Source organism: Aspergillus terreus, genomic scaffold (genome assembly GCF_000149615.1).
Source record: "Aspergillus terreus NIH2624 scaffold_1 genomic scaffold, whole genome shotgun sequence".
Taxonomy (NCBI): domain Eukaryota; kingdom Fungi; phylum Ascomycota; class Eurotiomycetes; order Eurotiales; family Aspergillaceae; genus Aspergillus; species Aspergillus terreus.
The window spans coordinates 1,621,023-1,643,595 of record NT_165972.1 but is presented as its reverse complement, the minus strand read 5'-3'; the positions used below and the strand labels follow the sequence as shown (position 1 = coordinate 1,643,595).

Below are 22,573 nucleotides of genomic sequence, written 5' to 3'. Positions count from 1 at the left end.
ATAGCCATACATGAGCCGCTTAATTCCGACACAATGTTGTCTGGAATGGACAACAATCGAACCTATCATATCTGGTATCTGTCTGAGGTTATATCCCCCTGCGTCTTGCAGTCCCTGCCACCCCCCTACTCCGTACAACCTCAGTCACCCAGATACCGGTTGATATCATGGCTGTAGTTGGAAATGATCACAGGCGAGGCGCCTGTTCTTAAACAGTCGTACTGTCACTTTTGTTGCAAACGCAATCTGAAATTTCGGCCCTTCATTGTCCTATCTGTCTCGCCCCGTGGACCCATCAACCGGCCAAAATGCTGGTATCGGGGGCGATCTTCCCCATTGCGGCCTTCCTGGCGCCGGGAGTATCAGGCATTGGAGTAGATCCGGTTGATGACTTCTGCACAAGATGGAACCATCAATGTAAACCCAACCCTCAGTCCGAGAAAGTTTGTACTCGCTAACAGCACATCAGCCGTGGTGAAGGACGGAAAGCTGTATATAGACGGAGGGCTGGAGACCTTTGCGCAGCGGAACACCGAAGGCCAGATTGAAGGGGCCCAAATTCTCGGATACAGTGCGTCTGCAACACCACAGGCTATCCACTCCACTAACCCCGACAGACACGGAGTTGATCGAAGTCGACTTGCAGTCGCCATGGGACTCCAAGCACAACATCTCCATCACCGCCGTCCCCAAACTCGCGAACCCACATGCCGACACCGACCCCCCATTAGTGGTCCGCGGCGCCATGTTCTCCGGACTCCCCACGGACTCAAAGATCTACCTCTATGGCGGGACAACATCCTACGCGAACACAAGCTTCCCGGGCTTCCAGGAGCCGCCGTCCTCGCAATACCCTCTATGGTCCTACGACATCCCCGCCGACACATGGAGCCGGTACGACGTGACTGAGGACGCGCCGTACCGCCCCGCCGGAGGAAGCTACGCCGAGGCCCCGGATCTGGGGCTTGCGTTCTATCTGAACGGCTTTATCGATAACGGGACATCCGACGACCTGGAGCATATGTCGAACTTCCGGCGATACCTCGACGGGCTCGTCGTGATCAACACGGACTCCCTCGTTGTAACGAACGTGTCGACGACCTGGCTGCGGCGGGCGCCGCGGGCAAAGGGCGGCATGGTGTATGTTCCGGGCGTGGGCCCGCAGGGCATGCTGGTCGACATGGGGGGAGTCACGAAGCCGACGAGCGACAGCAGCGCGTCGAAAGACGGGACCTACGTAAGTGGGCGGCGTACCGTTCATCATAGATCGCCAGTTAACCGCCGCGGCGATAGGTGACCTTTGACGAGATCGATTTCCTCGACGTCTCCTCCATCGCCGACGACAGCAGGAACGCGACGTGGTTCGTGCAGCGAGCCGCGGGCGAGATTCCCCCGCCACGGACGGATTTCTGCCTCGTCACCGCGTCCGCGAAGGACAATTCCAGCCACAACATCTACCTCTACGGCGGGAAGGGAGCCCGCGAGGCCTACGACGACGTGTACGTCCTGTCCATCCCGTCCTTCACGTGGAAGCGAGTCTACCGCGGCGACTCGCCCCGCTACGGCCATACCTGCCACCTGACCGGGCACCGGCAGATGCTGACGGTGGGGGGCATGGCCTCGGACGAGCCCACGTCGAGCTGTGACCGGGAACGCGCGGGCGTTGCGGTCTTCGACATGACCGACCTGGAATGGCGCAGCGTCTACAGCCCCTCGGCGCCGGCGTACCAAGTGCCCGGGCCGATCGTCCAGACCATCGGCGGCAAGTAAGTGCAGCCCTGCCCGCTTTGTTGACAGGGAGATGTATGGCTCACACCCACGCAGTGCGGACGGCAACGCGCGCATAATAGCACCTCCACATGGCTTCAGCACACGGCAGATAGCGCACTTCTTCCGCGAGCCCGCAGGCGACGACGTCGACGACGACATTCTGGAGGACGGGGCTCTCGACCCGAGAGACATCTCGGGGATTGTGATCGGCTCGGTGGGCGCAGTTGGGCTGATCGTCGGCGGTGTGTTTTTCTGGCTCCGACACAAGAAGAGACGCGAGTCCAGCGACGCGGACGCCGAGAGTGCGCCGTGGACGGAAGAAAAGGACATCGCCTGCGTGGAGAGTAAGGACTTTGCCTGTGTGGGCAGCAAGGACTTTGCGTACGTGGGCGCGGTGTCTCACAAGGACGACGAACCTGAGCCACAGAGGGTGCATGTACACGAACCTCGAGCGCTGCAGGAAATCGACGCCAACCACGTGCGGGTATCGACAGACAAGTAGAATAGACCGATATAGACATCGATAGAGACGACTTGAATATTATCCACAGCACCAGCCACAATTACACACAAGGACATGTATGATCGATCATCTGCATGAATCAAAACAGTGATCGACCGATCTCCACCGCGACTACTCAGACTAATTAGCAGCGAGAGGGTGGAGCCGGCGGGCTGCATGATGGTGTCATGCTCGACGGGGACGGTAATACCATACCGCTGCCGATCGCAGTATTACCGCAGAGTACTATACCCCGTACGCCCAGGGCTTTCTTTGTACCTAATCTGCTTTGATGGACCGGTCAGGCGCGTTGTTTGTTGCATGCATACGGAGGATATGCTTTCCGGTAGAGTATAATCGATAAAGTATAGGTACTCTTACAACCAGCTTACATACTGTAATACTTGATGTCCGTCTTCAGCAACTGGAGTGTGTAATACTTAAGCAGTAGAGGAAAATTAAGAATAATGCAACTGAAACGAACTACCCAACCCACCGATCCTTCGAAACTCCACGACGAACAAACGGATTATGCTAGGCCCACTCTACGACAGAGTGCCTACCCAAGGACCCGGGAGACCCTTAACTTTCCACCCGCTCCCGCATGGGGCCCCAGCCATTGGCGAATCATCCTGGCCCAGTGACAGCATGCCAGCTCTCCACCCCCCTTAGAGGGTACCAGGTAGCTACGCAGCTCTCGTTGAAGTAATGATGACCGTACCTTTGCGTGCGTGGCCCTTGTGAATGTCGGACATGTCATCGCGCACGGCCGCAGCTTAATATCAGAGGTCTCTAGAGCGAATGTGACATCTGCGCCCAATGCTTATTTCTATTCTCGGGGATTCAATAGTAGACACAGGACACAGAAGACTCCAGTTCATGCGTATGTGATTAAGATAGCTATGGTACAAGTCATACTATACAGCCCTTGAGGGAAAGCAATCTGTACACCACACCCAAACCCACCAGCCCATGCAAATCCAAATAACGGAACCGACAGTGCAGACATCATGGCGTAACAATCATAATACAAGACACGTAGTATAGTACATCATCACCAAACATTCGTCATCTGGCTTCTTTTATCGTGTAGAAAATGCAGTCATTTAAACCACCCAATGGGAAACAAAGAAAGTCTAAGACCCACGACAATGTCCATGAAATCAAATCGCACAAGGGAAACGAAGAGCTTGCTGTCAAAGAGGAGACGCCTTTGCCAAGTGATCAATGTAAGAATAACATATGCGTCATCAAACATCTAAACCGTGAGAGAGAGAGAGAGACGAAAGAAAAGAAGGGATAGGTGCTGACGTCATTCCCCGAAGGATCCTGATGATGTCATCGAGATTGCTTTGGGGTGTGCGACCCGCATCCCGATCTGGCAGGTTCGACCGGCGATCGGGGACCGTTAGCGCGTCCTTACCCGATAAGGAGGCACGATGACGTCGGAGGCTGCCGCTCCTCATCTGGAGCCATGGGGCCTGTCGCATTGGTGGGACGCTCCCCCTCGAATCACCCAGCGCCGTCGCGCGAGGGCTGGAGGCTGTCACCTTTGCGAAAGGAGTCAATGGGTAGGGAGGTATGTTGCGCAACCATCCTTCGAGCGGATTCACTCCCGACCCCGGCGCCGCTGCTTGCCAGGCCAATCGACCTCCGGGTGCACCACCCGCATGTGTCGGGTGAGCGCATCGTTGCGCGAGAACGTCTTCTCCTCTGTGCACAGATGGCAGCGAACCTTCTGCTTGCGAGCATTGTGGATCGTGTCCTCGTGCCGCGTCAGGTCGTAGGGGCGAGAGAAGATCGAATTGCACGGCTTGCCTGTCGAGGGATTGATCCGCTCACACTTGTGGGGACCAGCCTGAGAATTGCGCGACGCACTGTCACGCCCCACCAGGTGGCCGCCAGGGGTGGTTTGACGGTGTGCCTCACGCTTGTGCTTCTGCAGCTTGGCGGGAGTTTCAAACCGAAGGGTGCAGCCGTGATAGGTGCAGGTGTAGGTGCCACTGTCAGAGGAAGTATTCTCCGGACGCATAATCTCTTCGTGCACCGGCTGGATCGGCATGTTCATCGGTTGGGAGGGGAGCTCCGTAGAGGGGAGAATATCACTACCCGTAGACTCAAAGTTCGGAAGCGACGCGGGAAAGTCCGGAGTCTGGTGCAGAAGGTTGTTCTGCTGCGCGGACGGGTGCTGACGGCCCTGTTGTGGCTGGGCAAAATGGTATTGCTGGGGCACTCCCTGCGGAGCGTACTGAGCTGGGAATGAGTCCATCGACGTAAAGTTCTGAGACGGCTGGAAGGACGATGAGCTTTCCCGTCGGAGACCCATGGCATCGCCCAGGTTGAAGTCGGCCTGGTTCGAGGAGAACATGGGCATCGTCGCATCTTCCCCTTCGTTGAAGTCCAGCAGAGCGTCCTTGGGAGACATGGTCTTGGGCTCACCCGAGGCGGCTTGGCCCATACCCGCTTGCTGCCCGGGGACACTCGTGGTCATAGGGGGGTTCTGCAGCGTAGCCGTGTCGAATTCGCCGGCTAGAGGGGAACCCTGGCGGAAGGGCGAGCGATCACGGCTCATCGCCACCGCTGGAGATTGCGACCGGGCCGACAGGTGACCCTGGTTAGCAGCCTGAAGCCGGTCCGCAAAGACATTACGGAAGGGCATCATGTTCTGCTGCTGCTGCTGGTTGGTCGGGGGCTTCGGCACCTGCGAAGCGGACATCATGGCGGGATTGTAGAGTTCGTCTTGATAGACATCGGAGATGGTGCGGTTGAGCCTGGGAACGCCCACGGACATATTGGTGTTGGTGTTGCCGGTTTGATTATTGTATTCTGGCGGATCGAATTGTAAGTAATCATCCATCCATTTGTCTATGTCAGAAATTCGCTGCTCACCATTGACGATCGCCTTGGAGGTATCGTCGAGCTCCTCGAAGCTCGCATGCGGAGTCACGGGAGAGTTGTGGCTCACGCTGGATACCGAAGGCGCCAGCGAGTGTTCGCTGGATTGGTGTTGGTGGTGAGGCTGCTGCTGTTGCTGTTGCTGCTTCTGTTCCATCACAGCTCGGCGGATGGCGAGATCAGCATCAGCTTGGCTAGCATCATCAAAGCCGTGGTATTGAGTTCCCATGAAGGAGTGCTGGACAGGCGTGTGCTCGGGAGTAGGCAGTGGCCGCGAGAAGCCCGCACCGTTGGAACGCTGGTAGGAGCTTCCTGCCGGGGCGGATTTGCTCGAGGAGCGACTCGGAGAGGCTTTCTGCTGTTGCTGCGGCTGCTGGAACTCTGGGCTGTATTGCGAGACGTTGTTCTGCTGAATGCGCGCGGGGCTCAGGAGCTGGAGGTTGGCGTCCCAACCGTGGTTGTTTGCGACCCGTTGTTGCGCCAACATGGGAGAGTTGTTGAAGATGTACTGCTGGGGATACTGCTGTTGGATGTAGGGTTGCGACGATGGCGGAGAGGTTGGATGGGAGATGTGTATCGAAGGGTTGTAGGAGGACGCGGGAGTCATGGAAGGAGCTTCGAAAGAGGTGGTGCCGTCAAAGACGGCCGAGGAGTAGTCCGTGGCAAGCGCCGTTGTCACGGGAGGCTGGGAGTAGGAGGAGTAGGAGGAGGGGGATGAGGTAGGCGAAGAGGGCGCGGAAGACGGCGGAGAGACGAAGTGCAGGTCCGGATGATACTGGAACGGCGACTGCAATCGCGGTTGTTGCTGTTGTTGGTCGAGATAGACCAGCGGCGAAAAGTCTGGAAGAAACTGATCGCCTTGGATGCAAACGGGATCTTGGTAGTTGACGAAAGGAGTGGAGGTGACGAGGTCTTTGCGTGACGAGGGAGACATGAACATAGTTGGGAGTTTGCCACCGAGGGAGGCGGGAGAATTTATAATAGGATGGCACCAAGGCCCCCGGGAAGACAGGCGTCGGGGTCGTTCCAAGTAATCGTCTGGTGCGTCGAGGCGATAGAACGAATCAGGACGATGGAAGAGACTGGAATCGTCCAGAGGATGAGCGAGGGAGACCCGTGGGTAGTGGCTCTAAGGGATGGGAATGACCGGTTAGTTGGGAAGGGGGAAGATTTCCAGTGGTGACGAGGGAGACAAAGTGAACAGAGTGTAAAGGAAGTCGGGGGGAAGTATAAAAGTGGCGGAAGGTTTGGGTCGAACCAACGTACTATAGAAGGGCGGGTGACTATACGGCAGTGGAGCCGGCAAGATGACAGACGGATGAGTCAAGGGTGATTGATAATGCAATGTAGGAGGTCAGAGTGATAGGAAGACCGAAAAAGATAAATATGATGGCGAATATCACGATGATGACTGACTGATTGACTTGATGGAGGAAGAGAAACGAGTGCAAAGGGAGGGGAGGTTGATCTTTTTAACCGATTGGGACGGGAATGACCTCACGTTGACCAAAAATAAAATAATAATTATCAAAATAATAATAATAATAATTAATCCTTCCTGCACTGGCGGTATGGCCGACCATGCAGTGGTCCTTACGGCCGGGTGACAATACCGATACCAGCCAATCTTACACCGATCGCCCACAGGATCCGGGGTCAGAGTATTCCTAATTATTACCTGATCAAGATCAGCCACAATCGGCACCCTCCGATCATCTTCGTGTGGCTTCTTTGGCATTCCTGTTAAGTCCGACATCCGAATCCTGATTAATAGCCTTGATTATTTGTCATGACATTCTATTGCTGTCATACTCTGACTCAATCCACAACCAGAATGCCCCAGAATGAGCTAGATGTACTATTCGTTACTATTGAGTATCTAAGCTACCTAGGTAAAAGAAGATCATGACTACTATAGGGTACTGTTTGGGCTGCCTCTTAAGGCAGCCAATCAGACACCTGAAAATAATGCTGCGCCACAAATCCACCCCTGGGGATGGAGATCCGATCACTCTCGTGTCTTTGTTGGGCCGCGATACCGAGGCTGGTCTCAGAAGTCAGAAACAAAAAGCCTAAAAAAAAATAACGAAACCCACTAACCCTTACAGATGACATGTTCCATGATTGGTGATCACAGGTGGATCGTGGTCTGCAAACGCAGCCCTTATGTCGATCAATCGGGGTCCACTAGCCCTGCCAAAGCCACATCGTCTGTGGCTGATACTAGTTATACGGAGCACGGAGTATGCTAGTTATGTCGGATTTGTCATCGGTGCTTGAGGTATCAACGGAGTTGTCCGGGGCCCAGCCACAACGCATCATCGTCGTCTGTTCCACGTTGCTATCCCTTGTAGTGTGCAGATACGTGCAGATCGCGATAGCCCCCATTCCTACTGCAGACGTTAGGTGCTTCTGCGGGAAAGTCTCGGAGTCGAGAGCTACTGCCAAGCCCCTCCCCGGTCTAGCGTGCCAACCAACGTATGGACCGGGGTGTTGGTCGTACCGTACCGAGGATGCTCACCGACGGCACCACTCATCCGAACCCTTTCGGGCTTTCGGCCGGCACCAACCCCCATATGCTGGCGAAGCAGGCTCCTACGCTCGCTACTCGATCTCGACCAGGCCATGCATGTAACCTAAGCCCGTCTCGCGTGCCGGCTGGAGCACGACCTTGCGCAGCAGTGCAGCGCACCAGTCATACATGGGAGTTGGTCAGCTGACCGGGCATCTCAGGCCACGCCCAACATGACAGGCAATATCCCCGGGTCTCCCCATGGTTCTACACCTCGCTTGGAGGTGGACAGCATCACCACTCATGCTGAGCCTCATCGACCGCGCAACGATAGCGCGACAGAGACCACCTGACCTGCATCAGGTGAGACCACGTCGGCTTCCATTACCTCGACAATGTGTTGGGAGGTCCCGTGACCAATCCTATCTCCAATCCTATCTCGTTCGCATAGTATGCCTCGTAGATACTAGGTACAGTGCAGTAGACAGATAGACTTACCTTTCACATGTGAATTCGACCTGTCGACACCGCAGCAAAGGCCAGGTGAAATTAAACTCCTCAGCTCGTGGCAGCCTGGTCCGCCAACGCCCGCAACTGGTAAGACACCCGGTCGATGGGCGTGTGCTGTGCGCCAATCACCGTAGTATATGCGACCAACTACGCTATCGGGTTATTCCACCCGCCCTCTCGACAGCCTGTCGACAACCTGTCATGGACAATGGGGAAGGCCCGGACGACCCATCCCCACCGCGCACTGGACAGACGACAGCTGAAACCGGTGGCAACGACCGTCTACCCCAGCGCACCAGCCAGGAATGAGATGATCGATCGGCCAATCTCCTATCTAGAACAGCTGGTCCTCCCCTCGTCCGAAAGACATGGACTTAACGGAGACCAGGGGTTGGGACCCGGTAAGCGGCTTACAGGGCGACGTTCCACCAGATACATACATACGTCCTGCGACATCGGTCGAGGTCATCAAAGGACAAGTAAGCAAACTCTACGAGCTGTCGGATTGGGTGATTGGGCTGTGTACTCCGTAGTGGGTGGGTGGATGAGTGGGTGTGGAATCTGGCATCTCCAGTCCGAGCGTCTAGACTGCCCTACGAGGGATGGGCCCTACTCCGTGCAAAGGAGGGGGGAGGCAAGCAGGCTTGTACCGACGGCCTGGTTGAGGGTTAATCTGACTTCATTCGCACGTGGAATCTTGCACCCGACCCATCGGAGGACGCCTGCCAGATCAGGGAGCTGTGGGCGAAGCCGCAATAGTCTGATATCTGTCTACTTCTTGGTGACGCGATGACTCGGGCTGGGCAGTCCAACACGACTCCGCGGGCGTCAGTCTGCTCGACGGCCCTTCGTAAGGCTTACCCGAATAGGACGTTGTCCATCAATACTTTGAACCCGGACGGAGCTGTGGTATCCGAACTATCACCCTAGCAGGGATCAACCCGACCGGTCAGCACTTTAACCATTCGCACGGGAGGGCGTCGTGGAACAGGAAGACGCTAATGCAGAGAAGGAAAAATTTTTCCCTCGAGTTGAGCGCAGGCTGATCAATCAGAGGGGGAGGAAGCGCAATGCAGAAAGTCGGCGCACAGCCACAACGACGTGTTCGCGGGGGAAGCAAGGCTGCAGGACGGCCGGGAGAATACCAGCCCGGTAACAACGATACCACCGCTTGCCGAGGGCCCCACCAGCGTAACCAATCGGCGTCTCCGCGGGCGCAGAATTTTCTTCCATGGAGATTCTGGAAACCTTCTAATTATGGCCTCTACGTGCAAACTAACTTCCTTAGCCTGTGCAGCGGCATGCAGCTAGAGAAAAATTTTCCCATCGCTTACGGAGGACGGGCTTCCATGGCTTCTTCCTGGCTTCCATGCAGCCCCGGACAGAGTACCTACTTTAGTGCATACTCGGTTGTCCGGATGATGCCTAACACGAGACGGACGGATGCCAGGAGGAATGACTCAACGGTGAAAATTCTGCGTCGTGGCAGGAATCTAGCATTCCTGTTTGTTGTTCTCTGATACTTTTCACTTTCGGGATTCGATCGGCTGTCAGCGCAGGAACAGACTTCCGACCGTTGGTCAATCGGATGAGCGTATCCGACTACATACTATATATACATTTGGATACTGCTGTAGATAGACTCGGACATTCTAGAAAGATAACGAAACATCCTCGACAAGACAACTACAGTATTATTATTTCTACAACCCGAATACGAGACCGATAGCGATGGGGTCCGGATAGAATACGCTGTATACAACTGGGTCATCCTTCGGCCCGGCAGATCAATCCATCCTGGTCGGCAACATGGCACCGTGGTTCCTCCCTCCTGGTCTAGCGTCCGTCCGTGCAGCCTCGGGCACGACCGTTGTGAGACACAGTACAGTATGTAGATACGGAGTAGATAGATACGGCAGGTCTCACCCATGCGATAATGACTGTCTCTGATAACCGGTTCCATTATCGATCGCTTGGGTGAGATAAAAATAGTCCCTGTTATCGGCTCGAGGCATCGTGACCTGAAGGTGCAGACAGTAGTTGCATACTCAACCGTCCATCTAGACAGACTGATGCTCATCTGACCATCCATCGTCTCAACGAGAATAATAAATAGTAACAATCAAAGACAGGGTGAGAATTTGCACAATCGTCGCATGCATGTCTTGCAGCGTCAGCACTCAACGTCTTCCCTCTGCACCGCCTCCGGTCTGGACCGTCGCACCTTTTCGGCCGGTCGCGGTCCAGACCTTCCAGTCGACCTCGCTTAATTCTATCCACCTTCTACTTTGTACTTTACGGAGTACTGACTGATCTTCGTCTAGACCTCGGCCGGTTAATTGATACTGTAGGAATTCGGGAATATTTGGAATATACTCAGTGCGGCATTGGCCGTGCAGGGTAGAATGGTGGACTGCGACTGTCCGGTCGCAGCTCGCGTCTCTACACCAACACCAGATTCTGGATTCTCGGTCCCTTCCTACAACTTCATTACTTTAGATTGTATATGAATATTGCTCCAACGACCGCTCATATGTAATCCGAAATAATTTCTAGACTTTTATGATTATCATCATCAACCGAATCGAAAGAATATCCTAAAGCTGCACTACATAACCATCCGCTTGATCATATCATGCTCATGCCGAGTCTCCAAGCACCGCCGTCCGCGCGTCCTTGTAGAGCGGGGAAATTCCCGTCCAGTGTTTAAACTAGAATCATGTCAGCATAAAGTGAACCCTCTCTATACGGGAAGAGACAACTCACCTGATACCAGCCCTGCCCCACCAGGACCTCCAGCCCCGGAATAGTGAGCCAGCCGGCATCCGACGCCAACTGCATCAGAGCCGTCACGGCGGGCTTGTAGGCCATCTCCAGGAGCACACGCGGCGCCTTCTCGCCGGTCTTGACGATGTCGGCGTCGAGCTCCTGAGCCCGCTCAAACATGTGGCACAGGGTCTCCCGCATGCCGGGGTCGATCGGCCGGTCCGCCGGGATCGTGCCAATGGCGACCTGCGGCACTGTGTCAATCTGCTCGCTGCTGTCCACCACCCGGATGTTGTAGCCAGTCGGGAAGGTTTCAACCATGCTCTGCAGCTTGCTCGCCGAACGTCCGATGACGTAGATCGGAGAGTAGCCCATGTTATGGAGAGCAAAGATCGCGGCCCGAGCAGTGCCGCCGCCACCAACCACCACCGCGCTGGCGTCCTTGTTGGCGCCGTACACACCGGCGTTGCGCAGAGACAGGATCATGCCCTGCCAGTCGGTGTTGTAGCCCACCAGCCGAGTCTTGTCAGAACCGTTGTTCACGGGCACGATGGTGTTCACCGCACCGATGATTTCAGCCTCCCGCGCGATCTCATCCAACAGAGGCATGATATCCAGCTTCAACGGAATCGTCACAGACGCACCGCCAAAGTCAGGGGAGCGGATAAAGTCCTTAACGTCTTCGGCGTTGGAGGTCTCCAGCCGCGTGTACTCGTGGGGGAGTCCCGACTGCTGGAAGAGGGTGTTGTGGAGGGCCGGGGAACGGGAAACTGACACAGGGTTGCCAAAGATGGCGAACCGCTTCTTCTTGATCTCACCCATCAGAGACAGTCCTCTGCGAATTTCAGTGGCCGACAGCTGGCCAGGAGCGGCCTTGAACGGAAGGCTGGGGTGGGACACAGGGGTCATGAAGCCGTTCAGGATGCGGCTCAGTTGTCCGTTGTCACCCATGTTGATGGCAATCATCGGCACATCGTGAGCCTCCTCTGCCCACGTCTTGAACTTCCGAAGGGCGGTGTTGTCGTCGAGGTTCTTCGCCACACCGACGAGCTTGATCACGTCACCGTACTCGAGGGCTCGGTTGTAATACTTGATCCAAGACATGTTGGACCACGACAGCTCGCCCTTGGGATCATGGTGCGATGCGATGATCTTCGAGTAACCCTTCATCTCCGTGACCGCACGGAGCATCTCGTCGGGGAAAGCGATCTCGAGATCCACGAACTCGCTGCCAGAACGCATAGCGAGACGGTACAGGTCCATCGCAGCGTCATGAGCATCGTCAGGGAAACGGCCACCTTGGCTCTTGGTGCGGATGGTGAAGATGAGGGGAAGGGCCGTGCGACTGCGGAGGAAGGACATCTGCTCGGCCACGTAGTCGACCGAAGGAATGTCGCTATCCGACGCGGGGTCCTTCAACAGATCGACGCGGAGCTCGACGGCGTCAGAGCCCACGCAGACCTCATCGAGGATGTCACTGGCAGAGCGCAGATCCGGCAGAGTAAGGGACACGAAGAAGGAATGCTTCTTCTGCTTGATCAGGCTGAGGTTGTCCACCTGGCCCGTGACGACCTTCAAGAACCGCTCAAAATCCTCAGACGCCCGAGTAAGGCCGCTGGAGCTTGCGTGTTGGCTGTAATACTGGATGTTGCTGCACTCGTTGAACCAGGGCTTTCTGCGTAGCCACACGCCCATCATGTCTTCCACATAGGCCGGACGAGTCTGATCAATGGAGAGGAAGTCCATCACTTGCTTAATATCGCGCATGATCAGAAGGACATTGCCCTTGTTCTTGTGATAGTCGATAAGCAGCTTGCGCGCCTCCGGGATCTCAACAATACCGCCGCCACATGCAAACACGTAGCCAGTCGCGCGTTCCTTCAACGTGCGCTGCAGAAGGCTCAGTTCGGCATCCCGGAATCCCTGCCAGCCACGTTGCTTGATGATTTCGGGGATTGCCATGCCCTCGTTGGTTTCCAACTCAGTGTCGAGGTCAACGAACGGACGGTTCAAGGCCTTTGCGACCCATTTTCCGCTCGTCGTCTTGCCAGCACCCCGCATACCGATGATGAACACAGAAGCACTGGCCTTCTCCGCACCAGTCAGTACGGGAGTTTCTTCCTCCTTGAGCTCTCTTCCCTCGAGCTTCACGGAGAACAACTGTCTGAGGGTGTCCCACCAACCAGGCCACGTCTTACCGACACACTCCTTTTCCAGGATCAAGGTGGGCTGGGGAGTCACGAGGGAAAGAACGCTGAAACTGAACGCCACACGGTGGTCATCGTAGCAGAAAACGCCACCCGCGGGCTGTCTCAGGGTGGAGCGGTCGATGCCGTCGATCTCGAGACCGTCGTCGTGTTCGCGACAGACCACTCCGAACTTAGCGAGCTCGTCCTTCATGGCCTTGATCCGGTTGCATTCCTTCACTCGCTGGTTCGCGATACCGTAGATCCGGGTGGTGTGGTTAGAGCCCTCCCCGCGAGCAATGGCGGCAAGCACGGAGGCTCCCAGAAAAGCGTCAGTCATGGGCTCCATGTCCACGTTAGGGAGCGGCCGCAGGATGCCATCGGCCGGTCCAGTAACTGTGGTCGAGGTCTCAGTCTGAGTGACCGTGCAGCCCATGGGCCGCAAGACATCCACGGCAAAGCGGGCGTCGCCCTGGAGAGACTTGGAGCCGATGTTGGGGATTGTGCAGGTCGTGCCCGAGACGGCAGCAATGGCAAGAGGATAGGTAGCAGAGCTAGCATCGCTCTCCACCACGTACTCGGCGGGGTTGACATAACGACCCTGCGGGATATGGTAGGTGAACTCCTCGGTGGTCGATTTTTGCACCTCAATGCCAAAAGAGCGCATCATGGCGGTGGTCATCTCGATATACGGTTCGGAGATGGGCTTGCCACCAACCAGCTTCAGGGTGACAGGCTCCTTGGCGTAGGGAGCGCACATGAGGAGCGAGGACACGAACTGAGAGGAAACCTTAGCAGCCAGGTTGATACGTCCTCCGGCAAATCCACCACCGGCACCGATCTTCAGAGGAAGACTGCCCTTCTTCTCCAAGTATTCGACCGAGGCGCCGTTCGCAGTCAAGGCGTCAACCAAGTCGCCAATTGGACGTTGCTTCATGCGGTTGTTGCCGGTCAAGACGCTGTGATCGACAGTGCTGGCGGTCGCAAGGGTGACGACCGTGGTCAGGAACCGCGAGGCGGTGCCCGCGTTTCCAAGATAGAGGGGAGTAGGGCTGGCTTTAATGTCTCCTCCCTTTCCGTTCACGACAAGCACTTCACCCTCCTCTTCCCAGGAGAAGGTGGCGGCGCCGATTCTCTCCAACGCATTCATCATAACCTCAGTATCGTCGGAATACAGCAAGTTCTTGATCCGACACGTGCCAGAGCCCAACGCAGCCAGAACCAGAGCACGGTTGGAAATACTCTTCGAGCCCGGGGGAGCACAGACAACATTGGATTCCTTGGGAACACCGGGGTGTACCTCAACACTGGGGGCCAAAACCACGCTGATGTCCTCATTGGGCACAACGCTAGCCTTGGGTTCGTACGGCTGACCGATGGCCGAGAGGAGCACAATCTTCTTCTTGGGGCCGTCGTTCTTCTTGTCCAGGGCCATGTTGAAAAGCAGCTGGTCGACAGAGCAATGTTTGCCGGCGGTGAGCTTGCGAATGCGGGAATCCTTCAGGGAGGTAGGCAGACCGTAGGCGGCGATGCACTTGACAATGCGAGCTACGGCGACATTCTTCAGGATACCCAGGTGGCGCGCCAACTCGGCTTCCTTCACCATACCAATGGCAACGCACTCACCGTGTAGGATCTGGGGGGTGAGAATGGCCTCAATCGCGTGGCCAATGGAGTGACCCCAGTTTAGGAGATTCCGAAGGCCACCCTCTCGCTCGTCCTCGGAGACGACATAGGCCTTGTGACGCGCGGACGCGAGAATGCGAGCCTTGAGAATGTCTTCGAGACCGGCGAATCGGTGCTGACCGGGCTTGACTTCACGGCGCACGGCGGACAGAATCGTCTCGGCGTTTTCCTCCAATGCGGTGAACTCTTCCTCACTGGAGATGGCGGCGGTCTTGATCACCTCGGCCATTCCGTTGATAAACTCCCGCACGGGGAGAGTCTCCAGGAACTCGAGGTCGATGTAGATGCGCGTGGGTTGCCAGATGGCGCCGATCAGGTTCTTACCAAGCGGGGTATCGATGGCAGTCTTTCCTCCGATGGAGGAGTCGACCATGGCCAGGAGAGTAGTCGGAACCTGGACATAACGGACACCACGCATGTAAGTAGCGGCGATGAAGCCGGTCAGGTCACCGATGACGCCTCCACCCAGAGCAATGACCACCGTATCCCTACCACATGGGGGACTCTGACTCAACATCCAATCTTCAATGTCGGCTTTGGTCTGGCGGGACTTGGACACCTCTCCGGGGGGCGCATGGTAGACCAATAGACGCGGGGACGGGGAGATGGCAGCGGCGGCTTCTTCGAAGGTCTTTTGGAAGCTGGGGGTGTAAATGGAGCCGATGTTGGTATCGGTGATGAGGACGTAGGTGGTGGAGGGGCAGCCACTGATCAGGTCTTTGGCGACATAATTGCGCCAGAGACCGAAATCGGCGACGATGCTCTCCTTCCCCAAGATGCTAATTTTCGTAGGTTCGGGCATCGTAGATGATGTGTTTGTGATTTGATGTTCTCTTATTCCCTCTATTTTCAATATTCCTGGTTAAAACCCGGTGTGCCACCTGTGATGCACGAGGCTCGGACGGCGGGGGAACTGAGTCATACGTACGTTTAGAGCATGCTGTTGACCAGAACGCGATTCTGATCTTGTTCACACCCTCAGGGTTCGTCCACCGAACCAATTGCACACGATGGTGAAGGGTAGAAAGATCAAGGCTGTCTGGTGGGACAGGAAGGGGAAAATAAACTGAAGCGACAGGGACGCGGGAGAAATTTAGCAAGCGGGGGGAGGTAAGGTCTTCAGCTCCGCCCGGAAAAGGAATGAGGGTGAGCAATCACCTGCGAGGGATTGAATCAAGAGAGGATTGGCAAGGTGGAACCCATCCAAGAGACAAAGCGAGAAGAAATCAAATTGGAGAGCGAGCGAGCGCGCGAGAGATGTTCAATTCATGCTCCACACCGCCCGTCGATGGCCCGATTGACTCATTTGGGTTCCGATGTCGCGGCGCTCGGCAAGCGATCGGCGGGTGTTGGACACGAACTATCATAAGTACTCCGTACGTATAGTATTCACTGCAGTAGATATACGAGTACACGATTTCTTCTACTTCATCTACTACGGAACGAATAATGAAAGACTGCAGACAAACAAGGTCGACTCCAATTTCACTGGCTAGAATGCATGTCTCTTTTCATGATGATCTTTCCAAACGCCATCCACAGCCCAATCCTCCTCCCCGGGACATAGTAGTATGTATGTGACTGCTGTCTCCCAGTGGATGGGAAAAGGGGCAAGACCCATAGAACAGCTATGTATACACATAAAAAAAAAAGAAAAATAAAAAGATGAAAAACTCAAAATAGTCTCCATCATCCCGACTGCATGACTAGATCCAAGATCGACATGTCCCAGCCGGACAAATTGAATCCACTTTTTCTCGGTGATGGTCTTAGTACCGACCATATCCACCCGAGTTCCTCGAGGAATAGTGGTCCCGGTTGGAATATCCTCCTCGCTGATACCCTCCACCGCGATAGTCTTGTCCTCCTCGTCCGGGTGGGTTTGGCCGATATCCATATTGATTGCCGGGGTTACCACCACCGCCATAATAAGATCCCTGACTCCGTCCATAGTAGTCTCCACCACCGCCATAGCCTCCGCGAGGAGGATATCCTCCTCCTCCTCGGCTTCCACCACGTGGAGGAGGCGGTGGTCCTCGGGAGTACCCTGTGGAGCCTGATGCCGGAGGAGCCCAGCCAGCCGGCATCATGGGAGGGGCCCCAGCAGCGGCATTAGCTCCAGGCACAAAGTTCGGATCGAGATGCGCCGCAAAGGGGTTCGGTCGGTCGGGAGCATAGTTGATTCGTCCACCGCGGTTCCCATTGTTTCGGAATGGGGCTCCTCCAAAGGAGCGGCCCGAGTGATTCGCCTTCGACTTCACGGCTTGGATGTCGCCTTGGTCCAGGGCAGGGGGAGGGAATTTGACTCCCCGGAGCAACATCGACTTGTGGATATGGGACGATTTGGGGATCTCGTAATTGACCCTAGAAAGCATGAGCGAATGTTCAGAAAAAAAGGAGGAAAATCGGAGAAGGGAATGGAGTGGATGGTAATACTCACGTCAAAGACCGATCTTCCTCCAAAGTGGGCATGCCGTATTCTTCCAGCGACGACACCAGCGAGCTGTGGGGGATGTAGGACTCGTCCTTTTCAACCTTACCCGCCAATCCTTCACTCACGCGCATGTTCAGCTTGTACTTGGGAGCACCTTGCTTCTTGGAATAGAAATTGCCCACCAGGTCCTGGTAGAGCGGGTGTCTGTCGGAGATCAATAACACATCCCGTCCCACACAGTTACGGAGTCTCTCCTCGTCCGAGAGTAACGGATACTTCTTCTCCATGGCGTTCAGAAGTCGTTTCTCGTCTATAAATGGGAGCAGAACAACTCCTTGCCAGGCGAATTTCTTCCCGTTCAGGTCCACGGCAAAATCTTCGGGGTAAAAATCGATGATCTCGCTGTCGGGATCCTTCATGAGGTCGTGGAAGACCTCCGGAATGGCATGGTTGGACGACGCCGGAAGAACGCCCATCAACTGCTCGAACGGCTTGAACGGCGTTCCTTTCTCAAAGGACGGGATCATGTCGGCAATGTCCACAAAGTCGGCCGCAAAGGGCGCATAATGGTAAGGATAGTACCAAGTCCATGACGGACACCCCTGAAAATAATACAGCAGCACCCAGGCAAGACCCTCCGCGTAGGCCCGCGCAACCTTGTGCCGGAATTCCTTGTCCTCGGGGTCAACGCCAAATTTCTGCTCGTAATAGCGGTCCGCGTAGCCTTCTTCCCACAGGCGAACTGTGTCGGGCGGCATCTCGTCATCTTTGTTCGGCTTAGGCGTCTCGCTACCGGGAGTTTCCTCTCCACCATTGGGTTCATCGGCCTTTCGTTTACCGAGGACGGATGGAGACGTCTGCTCGGCCGGCTCATCCGTAGAGGGCTCTTCCACGTCCTCGGAGGTATCCTCCTGGGAGCCTTTCATCAGCTTGCTTTTCAGAACAGCGGCGGCACTCTTGTTGGCCATGTTTGCTCGGTAGACCGCTCCTCGGTTGACAACCATGCTCTGGGTGAGCTCTCTCGTCTGGCGCGACAGTTCACCCCGGGCAGGGGTAATCAGCTCGAGTCCACTGGGTGGCGCCGGACCACCGCTTCCACCGCCACGCGATCGGTTGTTGGCGGGAGGCTCATACGCATCATAAGATGGCGAGCCACGTCTCTGCCGTTTGGAGCGTTCCTCTCGATCTTGCGCCTCCTGCTTGCGCCTCTTCTCGTTTGCGGCTTTCCTCTCTTCAACTTGTCTACGACGGCGGAAGATTGCGTCTTCTTGCTTGGCAAGACCCTGCAAAATAAGCTGGGCCTTTTTGAAATCCACGTGGCCGTCCTTGGTCAAGTAGCCGCCCATGACAGGAATGTTATCGCGCCAGATAGCTATCAGAGTATCAATACCATTCTCACGAATGTCTAATGATGGCAAGTGCGGAAGGAAGTCATTCCCCACGAAGAAGCACATGAAGACCCAATCATCCAACGCCCGCTCGAGGTCGAAGGGGAAGGGCTGGTTTGGCACGTGCAGCTCGACGGCCAGATACTCGCGGAGAATAGAGACATTCAGCCAGATGAATGGCTTCAGCGACGTCCCATTCTGCTTCTCATCGAATTCTCCACTCTTCTCCTTCGCCCGACCTCTACATTCTTCGGCCTTGTGTCCGACTTGGCCACAGAGATGACAGGTGCGGGCCTTGGACTCTTGGAAGAAGACGTCTTCTCGCAAAACCCGGAAATAGGGCTCATGTGTCGCAAGACCCAACATGATCAGGTCAGCGTCCTAAAATCGTTCAATTCGTCAGCCTTCTCTGATATGAGGAGTCAATACTCATTCAATCAACATACCAATCCATAAATAACGTGACGGGTATTGGGGTCATGCTCGGGATCTGCCCGCTGAGAACGAACAAATTCCATAATCTTGTGTTCTCCTTCTCCAGGGACGGTCGCATCGGAGATGATGATTTTCAGCTAGTCTCAAGTCAGCACCATAATCAGAAGGACGGGGAAAGCGAGAACGAGCTTACCTTCTCCCAAGCTGGGTCGGTATTGAGCTTGTAGGCAATCCAGTAACGCAAAGACGCAGCGAGAATGTCCATGAATGGTGTTCCTGGCGTGATAACGTTGCTATCCCACGTCTTTTGGATCACCTCTTCCTGGAGATCCTGGTCCGCCTTGTTGCCATTCTGCTTCGCTTGGAGTTTACGAAACTCCTCCTTCTTCTCGTCGGCTTCCTTCGCCTCCTGCGCAGAGCGGAAACGACGGGCGCGCTGCTGGTTCATCTTTGCACGTGGTGCGACACCGTCTGGTAGAAACATTATCAATTAGCCAAACAGTCTCCCGAATAGTCAATACGTTGCAAATTATACGCACCAACAGCGATCATCAGGAGCTTCCTCGGGCGCACCATATTCACCACGCGGTCGGTATATTTGAAGATCTCCAGCATCATTTCCTGCTCGTTGACTGGCGGAGGCTTTCCCTCGGGATGGGTACACGGATGGACAATACCATTCATGTCCAGGTACAGATTATCCATCTCCTCTCCGTTGGGGTTGGGGCGCGTTGTATCCACGGGAACTTCTTCGCCGTTGACTTCGTAGGGGCGCTCCTCGATCACCGACGAGATGATCTTCGGGTATTTGTTGGAGAGCCATCGGAACAGAGCTGGAACACCCATGGCGACGGGTGCGACTGGTCGCGAGGAAGGAGGTGGTAGGGGATGGGGGATTCAGAAATGAGAATTAATCCAGTTAACTGTTGCGCTTCATGAGCGGCGGGCGCAACCTGGTCTCGGAAGAGCTTTCGGAGGTCGCAACGGTTGAAATCTTCCTCCCCGTACAGCAAGATCTACTGCACAAAGCGCTTGCGCAGATACAGGATTTAAGATTAAAAGGGAAAAAACAAACAAGAGATGCCCTCGGTGAGAGGTGAAAGGGCGATGGGAATAAGACTTGTAAGTCTCTGCGATGCGGCGCGCGGAATGGATGACCCAATGAATTTCGGCTGTTCGGGGCTTCTCTTATCGCGGTTCCGGGGTTTTTGGCTTGCTGCTTGGCCTGTACAATGAACTGTCCTTGAACTCGCGATTCTTTGTCTTTTATTCAAAGAAGGATTAGATGGTCAGTCAGTTGTCGGGTCTATAGTCATAAGCTAATTCTAGGCACATCGCAGGACCTCTAAAGTAGCAAGCAGGTAGTAGTAGATGATACGCATTTCAAGCTATATATATATCGGGCAAACCCTGCCTATCGTTCCACCCCAAACCACATTCAGCAGTTAGTAAGTACCAACAAGGAGTAAATAAGTTAATATAGAATATCTACGCGAATACCATAACAAGAACAAATAGCAAACACCATTGTATCACCCAAACAACCATTTTCAGAGCGGCAAATAGTTCTACAAGGGCAGTCACCTGATCACCTAAAGCGGCGACATCCGCAAGAGGAAATGCGCCCGCGCTGCTTGAACGGCAGAAAACCAGGTCCATTAATTGCCTATCTGGGCAGCATCATCGCAGCTCCGAAGAGAACAGCTCAGCCGCTTAACCCGCTGTACAACACGCCTGTCCCCACCCACCACGGTTGGAGCTCGGTCTCAACCTGTTCGATGCTAATCAATTGCTACGCCCTCGGCTGGCGGTGACCATGAGATTACGAGCCACCATTTGCGATGTTCCGAATCCTCGAATCGCAGGCGCCGGCCAAACAAACGGCCACGGATACAATCAACACCCTTACCAATAGACTCCAAAGTGCTACATTACTCGAGGACCGACGCGCGGCAATCCAAGGCCTGAGAAGTTTTGCAAAGACCTATCCTGCATCCGTCGCATCGGGTGCGCTGCGGCCCCTGATCAACAGCCTGCGCGATGACCGAGAAGATGTGGACACACTCAAAGTGGTCCTGGAGACCCTGTTGATGCTATTTTCTCCCGATGAGACCAGTGTGAGGGATCTTCCGGAGAACTGAAGACGTCGGTGTATACTGACTTGTTGTGTAGCCTGAAGCGTCGGATGAAATCGCACTCTGGCTCTCGGATGAGTTCACCCAGGTACAGATGTCCTCCGCGCCATCCATTGTCATGTTTCTAACGGAGTGAAAGCGACAAGATAATATTACCGCCCTTCTCGACCTCCTCGATACCCGCGACTTCTATTCTCGCCTCTACTCCTTACAATTGATGTTCCAAATCTCAAGCGCACGCCCCGAGAGGACACAGGAGTGTATCTTAACAGCGCCATTGGGAATTCCCAGGCTAGTCACTGCTCTCGGGGATGTCAGGGAGCCAGTGAGAAATGGTTCGCTTTCCATCAGTCGCCCTAGAAACTCCCATGATCTTGTACTGACGGTTCGTGTTCTCTAGAGGCACTGCTGCTCCTGATTGCCCTCACGCCGGCCTCCGAAGAATTTCAGAAACTTGTCGCCTTCGAGAACGCGTTCGAACTCATATTTGCTCTCATCGAGGCGGAGGGTGCTTTGTCGCATGGCTCTGAAGTCGTCGAAGATTGCCTATCCCTACTCGCCAACCTTCTGCGGTTGAATATCTCCAACCAGTCGTACTTCCGGGAAACGGGATGCGTAAAGAACCTCACAAAGCTGCTTGCCGACGCTAATCAGGAGCAAGAATCGGAAGAACCCACACCGCAGTGGACTTTAGCCGCTCGGGATAAAAACATCTGGGGTTTACTGGTTATCGTTCAGTTATTTTTGGTCAGGGGTGCGGTAAACACCGCCGCTAACCAATTGGCTTTTTGGAACAATGGTATCATGGTGCAGGCTCTCAGCGTGGCCTTTGGACAGAAGTTCAGCGTGAATGTCACGTCTAAGGTTTGTGAAGCCCCGTCTCGCTTCACCATGCTTTGGGACTAACGGGCCTAGGCGCTTGCGACGTGCGCCGACTTGATTCGCGGCAATCAACCTCTACAGGAGCAGTTCGGAGACGTTGAGGTTGTTTGGGGCTCTCAGCCTGCGGAAGGAGCTGCAAATGGCGTCCAAAGAATCAATGTCATCGAGGCGCTGCTCAAACTCTCCCTAGAGCCTGCCCCCATCCAATTCCTAGATGCACGTCTGGCTGCTTGCGAGTGTGTCAAGGCGTTCTTTACGAATCATTCCGGTATACGCATTCATGTTTTACGACGAGCCATCGATGGGCACATCAGTGGGCAGGATCAGATTCCAAACATCCTTACCGTCTTGCTTACTCCTCCGGAGTCTCGAGGAAATGCCGACCCGTATCAAACATGGATGGCTTCCGTTCTCTTGTTTCACCTTCTTTTCGAGAATGCGGAAGCCAAGTCAATTGCCATGGGTGTGACAG

The 22,573-nt window shown here is 55.0% G+C and overlaps 4 protein-coding genes across 4 annotated transcripts; 1 reads left to right on the top strand and 3 right to left on the bottom strand.

Annotated features, from left to right (window-relative positions):
- Window positions 1–308: 308 nt before the first annotated feature.
- On the top strand, window positions 309–2,272 carry ATEG_00583 (putative cell wall anchored protein; the record flags this gene model as incomplete). The annotated part of the gene is made up of 5 exons (XM_001210669.1): window positions 309–417; window positions 470–571; window positions 618–1,237; window positions 1,294–1,766; window positions 1,825–2,272. 5 exons carry the CDS (start codon window positions 309–311, stop codon window positions 2,270–2,272), a joined length of 1,752 nt encoding a protein of 583 aa, XP_001210669.1.
- A 1,609-nt stretch (window positions 2,273–3,881) lies between these two features.
- Window positions 3,882–6,107, bottom strand: ATEG_00582 (stress-regulated transcription factor RPN4; the record flags this gene model as incomplete). Its single annotated transcript, XM_001210668.1, has 1 exon — window positions 3,882–6,107. One exon carries the CDS (start codon window positions 6,105–6,107, stop codon window positions 3,882–3,884), a length of 2,226 nt encoding a protein of 741 aa, XP_001210668.1.
- Window positions 6,108–10,828: 4,721 nt separating this feature from the next.
- On the bottom strand, window positions 10,829–15,629 carry ATEG_00581 (pentafunctional protein ARO1; the record flags this gene model as incomplete). Its single annotated transcript, XM_001210667.1, has 2 exons — window positions 10,829–10,900; window positions 10,956–15,629. The coding sequence occupies 2 exons, from the start codon at window positions 15,627–15,629 to the stop codon at window positions 10,829–10,831; spliced, it is 4,746 nt and encodes a 1,581-aa protein (XP_001210667.1).
- A 967-nt stretch (window positions 15,630–16,596) lies between these two features.
- rat1 (5'->3' exoribonculease Dhp1) lies at window positions 16,597–19,930 on the bottom strand (the record flags this gene model as incomplete). Its single annotated transcript, XM_001210666.1, has 5 exons — window positions 16,597–17,191; window positions 17,268–19,030; window positions 19,096–19,221; window positions 19,278–19,555; window positions 19,624–19,930. The coding sequence occupies 5 exons, from the start codon at window positions 19,928–19,930 to the stop codon at window positions 16,597–16,599; spliced, it is 3,069 nt and encodes a 1,022-aa protein (XP_001210666.1).
- Window positions 19,931–22,573: the final 2,643 nt, after the last annotated feature.